General features: G+C 44.1%; 1 protein-coding gene across 1 annotated transcript in view; it reads right to left on the bottom strand.

Moving 5' to 3' along the window:
- Positions 1-5,211, bottom strand: part of LOC103372708 (serine/threonine-protein kinase SRK2H-like) — a 26,556-nt gene that overhangs the window by 19,720 nt on the left and 1,625 nt on the right. Inside the window, exons 2-3 of the mRNA XM_008302417.1 lie at positions 4,411-4,707; positions 2,993-3,387 (exon numbers count right to left, since the gene is read on the bottom strand). Coding sequence (XP_008300639.1) covers positions 2,993-3,387; positions 4,411-4,646 — 631 coding nt within the window. The 5' untranslated portion in view covers positions 4,647-4,707. The remainder of the gene's footprint in view (positions 1-2,992; positions 3,388-4,410; positions 4,708-5,211) is intronic.

The raw sequence follows: 5,211 nt of genomic DNA, 5'->3' as shown, positions 1-5,211 counted from the left end.
ATTAGACAGTTTTATTGGTTTTAAATCAGCTGAAATATCAATATTATGTTATTTTAACTGTTTTTTAAACATTACAACATTCCACAGAGGTTTTTTTTACGTATTGTTTTTGGCCACGTTGCCACACTTTCATCAATCTGCAGGTTTTTTTTAATATTGTGTTTTTTTACAATGCATTTAAGAAGCTGCACTCAGAGAATTTGGGCTATCCTTCATTTTAAAAATCCTTCAAATTAACTGATTAAACGCTGCAGTTCTGCCGTCTTTGCCGACATAAATCTTCTGCCTGCAGCTTCGTTTGTATTCAGCGCAGATTCGTTTGCAGCCGCCAGAATCAAATGGTGCCCAAACTGCAGCCTCCCGTCCAGCTGAGCCGATAAGACCACCGACGTCCTGCAGCAGGCCGGCTGTTCCCCCCTCGGGGCGACAAATCCCTCAATCTATGTCTGATATCCAAAGCCCCCTCCACGACGCTCCGCCGTGCAGCGTGGGAGCTGCAGCGTTCGGTTCCACTGCAGAACGTGAACGCTTGGCTCATGACCGACTCGACTGACCCAGATACACACATTAATCCTCCGCCGACATGCAAACACACACACACACACACACACACACGGTGATCCATACATAGACACAGACATGATCACATACGAGCATATAAATATAGCAGCAGCAGCAGCAGATACACAAACACCCAGAAACACCTGCACAGGGTCAAAGACAAACACGTGCAAACAGGCTTCTGGCTGGAATCTGGACTGCTGCTCATGTGGCACACTTCTGTTTTTTTTGACAGAAAGCTGCACAAAAGCTGCTTGATTCTTTATTTTATGCACATATATTCAATTATTTGCAGTGTTTCCTCAAGTATATTCCTGTTTTAGTGCATTAACTGCTAGTTAAGCTGCATTTTTGGGTCTTTTGTGCAACTCAGTCCAGCATAAGAATGGATTTTGTGTGTTTGTTTTGTAATATTTTTGGCAAGTTAAAGCTGTTTTCATCTGATTTGGAATTTAAAAATGTGTATCTGTCCTGATTTCGCAGCACGTGCAGTTATCGATCCACCAGTGGGACGTCTGCCATCTCACGCTGTACTTTGTTTCGTACTAAACAAACCCTGAAGTGACACTTTTATCAGCTGCTTCGTACCGAGATCAATAAACAAACTCTGAAACCCCCAAAAAAGTCCCGAAACTTCTGAGAAAAAAAAGGAACATTTGCACAACTCCGAGGTAGAAAACTCCACAACAAAGATCGAAACACAAACCCTGAACTGAAAAAATGGAAACGTACACATTTAAAATTGTGGTAAAAAGCTGCTGAATGGATCCTAAAGTGACGCAGTTTCATCAGATGCTTTATCTAAAGTCAATAACAAACCCTAAAACCAAACGTTAAATGGAGAAAATGAAACGTCTAATGGCACAACAAACTCTGATGTGAGACCTAATGAGAGTTTGTCACGTAATAACAGAGCTGATTAACTGGTTAATTGGTTCGTAGTCGACTGTTATTGGAATTATTTGGGCAAAAAACAAACTTTCCTTCCTCCTCTGCGACAGTAAACTGAACATCTTTGAGCTGTTGTCGACAAAACAAGAGATTTGGGAAAAACTTTTCACCATTTTCTAACAGATTGCACAAAAATGAAAATAATCGTTATTTGCAGGCCTAAAAGTTAAATGCTCCAGTAAAGGAGAATAAAGATAAACGGATTCAACTCTATCACGTGTATTTTCTATTTTCCTGTTCTGTTGATCATTTAGTGACCCTGTATGTGGTCCTGACTACGGACAGATTGATTATCTTGGAAGATAAATGGCATTTTTCAGATTATCTGTATCATTATTCATATGAACCGATTATCCCCGAGTTAAATGCACTGCTTTGGGTCTGATGAAGCTCCTTCTCTCCGTCTGTCTTCACAATATCTCTGAACAACAAACACAAACCAGGAAATTTACGGCTTTGTTGTTAGCTGCTGCTATGCTAACGGCTAGCAGCTAGCGGCTATGTTAGCAGGTAGCCCCAGATTAGCCTGAAACTGAGACTGGAAAATAATAATTAATAATGCTTTAAGGTATGGACCTTAGTGGGTTCCTGTTCAATTTCAAATCAATCGATCGATCAGAAAAATGAGGAAACTGTTGCAGCATCCTGTGATGTTCTGATGCCATGATGCTATCGCTAGGAGCTGCTTTGATATCAAAGCGTTATGAATGACAGGTTCCCTGCTATCAAATGCTGTTTAACATCTAGGACACGTTTACACATAAGCTGGTATTCACAAAAACGGATCTACATTTTCAAAAACAACATTGCTCTCACCAGATCGTATTCAAAAAAAATCTTTGTTTACACAAACCCACATAAACATGCTATGAGCTGCCAAACCTGTAGGGGGCAGTGTAACGAGGAGCATAAAGCCAAGCTAGCCAATCAGAATCCTGGAAAAAACACAACATGAATGGCACGAATTACTTCCTGTTACTTCAACGATAACAGTGTGAGGGCCGTTGGACCGACATAGACGTGGAGCTACTCCTAAATGTGGAGTTAGAGGACAAAACGAGTAAAATACTTCCTATCGCAGTAGCCAAACTGTAAACATGGTCGCACACATGTGACGCTGATGACACTTTTGTCGCATTCTGTGACGTCAAACTCCGTCTCCTCCCGTCTACATGCAAACGTAAAGACGGAGTTTTTCCAAATCTCCACTGTGGCCGGAGTTTTCAGATGTGTTCGTTTTCGGTAACGTGTAGCTTCGTTTGCGTGTAAACCAAAGGCATCGAAATACCACTGTTTTTACTACGTTTAAATGGGGCCGTATTGTACATCAGTTCAAAATATTGGCTATTGGTTTTCTTGATGACCAATAATCGGTATCAACCCTGAAACCCCCACCTCTCCAGTCCCGACTCCCAGATCCAAACCAACATTCGGTTTAAACGACCCAGGACGTAAAAGAACAAACGTTTGCGGTTCTCACCCACAGCTGGAGCGTCATACTCTTCGCCCAGCAGGATCTCCGGAGCCGAATACGCCAGCGACCCACAGCTGGTGGCGAGCATCGTCCCCGGCTGGAACAGGTTGCTGAAGCCGAAGTCCGTGAGCTTCACGGCGCCCTGCTGGGGGAAGAACACCACGTTCTCGGGCTTCAGGTCGCGGTGCACCACGTGGAGCTGGTGGCAGTACGAGACGGCGCGCACGATCTGGGCGAAGTGGCGCTTGGCGGTGGCCTCGGCGACGCCGCCCTCGTGGCGCAGGATGTAGTCGTAGAGGTCGCCGCCCTCGGCCAGCTCCATCACCAGGTAGAGGGTGGTGGGCGTGTCGATGACCTCGTAGAGACGCACCACGTTGGGATGCTGCACCAGCCGCATGCACCTGGAGGCAAGGAGTCGAGTTTAAAATAACGTTTTACATCAGGTTGCTTCTAAAACCTGTCAACGAGTTCAAAAGTCATGTTGTTGTTTTTAAATATCACCAAAATTATATCATTGATCCGAGGCAAAAATCTATAAAATGTGTGATGTGAAGTTTAAAATTGTGATATTTGGTCAAAGTCTTTATTCTACGTTTTAATAAAAAACTAAAATAAAAAATCAAATTCTGTTAAAAAAAAATTTGAAAAAATAAAAAAATTCTGAGCTCCTTGCCGAAGCCGTGAAGCCATCAGTGGCTCAGCTGAGACCAACGGTCACGTGACAAAAATTCATTAACTTTTCGGCTGAACTGCAGGCAGTGTTTACACAGAGCAGAGGATGGAGTATGGAAACAAGTTGAACATATAAATAAGTATAAATGTTGTTTCCATGTTTTAAAATTCCCGTAAAAACTTAAATTTAAACACAACGTTCATTCATTCAAACCAAAAGTGCCGTTTGGTCGGAAAAGGGTTCAAATCTAAGCCTGAAGTTATGATATTTCATTAAAATCACATTTAAAAGTTCACAAAAATGAAACCATTTGCACTAAACAGCATCTGTAAAACAAAATTTAAAAATAAAATAAAATCAGAGCTCCTCCACAATCGAGACGCCATGAATAACACACAACACTCAATTAATTCAAAACGAATAAAAAATGCAAATAGCAAAAAAGTTTGGAAAATAAACTCTCACTGCTTTGTTTTCATGATTTATGTTTTTAACTGAGTCAAACTGCAATAAAGGTCCTTCTGAGTTCTCACATGAAAAATGAGCCAACAGTGAAGAAAAATGTGACATGAGCACAAAAAAAAACAAAAACAGAAGCTGCTTGTGCTTCTTTTTTTCCCTCAAATGGATCAAACAGTCTAAAATCAGTGCTTCAAATCCCATCAATTCTGACCTACAAAAAAAAAAAGCTGCGTGAGGCTTTGTTTTCCTTTTTTTATTTTAATCCCTACTTTGTGTTATTTGTCCGTACCTCACTTCCTGTAAGAGGTGGCTCGTCGCCATCACGTCCAGCTTGGTCTTGTCGATCATCTTGACGGCCACCAGCTGCCCCGTGCTGACGTGTCGGGCCAGTTTGACCACGGCGAAGTGCCCCCGGCCCAGCGTCCGGCCCAGGTGGTACAGTCCACTGAGGTCCGAGCGCCCCGGGCTGCTCCTGGGCTCCAGGTGACCGTCCTGGACCGAGGTCAGACCCCCGGAGGAGTCCATGTTTGAAACGACTGGGAGGGATGGGAGCTGTGCGGAGGCGTCCTCAGCGCTGGGAGGTCGTCTGGCGGCACAAACACAAGACAACACAGTCAGACTGAACCATAATTCTGGCCTTCGGGGGCTCCAGATGAGGTCAGCTGCCGCTAATGCGTCGTCCCTCCAGGCGCTGGCCCAGAAATAGAGCGATGCCGCACATGATTTAACACAAAAGGAGGCGTCGGGACGGATCCAGCGGAGCGGCACAAGCTGAAATGTTCAGAGTCTCGAATAACAGCGCAAATGGCACGCCGGATCGATGCGGTAACGGGACACCCTAATGTATGTCTGCGAGCGTGCACGTGGGCGGTTAAGAGGGTCAGGAGGTGGCATTAGGCCCGATGATGTCACCGATCCTCGCCGTCCGTCGCTTTTGTTTCTGATTTGTTCGCTTATGTAGCAGAAAACAGTTCAGGTCAACGCAAAACCTGGACGGAGACTCGTTGTGGTGTTGTGTCGACACTAATTAGAGCATCGGCTGTTGCTTCGTCTGTCCGTGGCTCGTTTGTGTGTCTCTTGTAGTCGTTTC

This window comes from Stegastes partitus, unplaced genomic scaffold, assembly GCF_000690725.1.
Source record: "Stegastes partitus isolate 25-593 unplaced genomic scaffold, Stegastes_partitus-1.0.2 Scaffold1812, whole genome shotgun sequence".
Lineage (NCBI taxonomy): Eukaryota > Metazoa > Chordata > Actinopteri > Pomacentridae > Stegastes > Stegastes partitus.
This window is presented reverse-complemented; position numbering and strand designations above follow the sequence as displayed.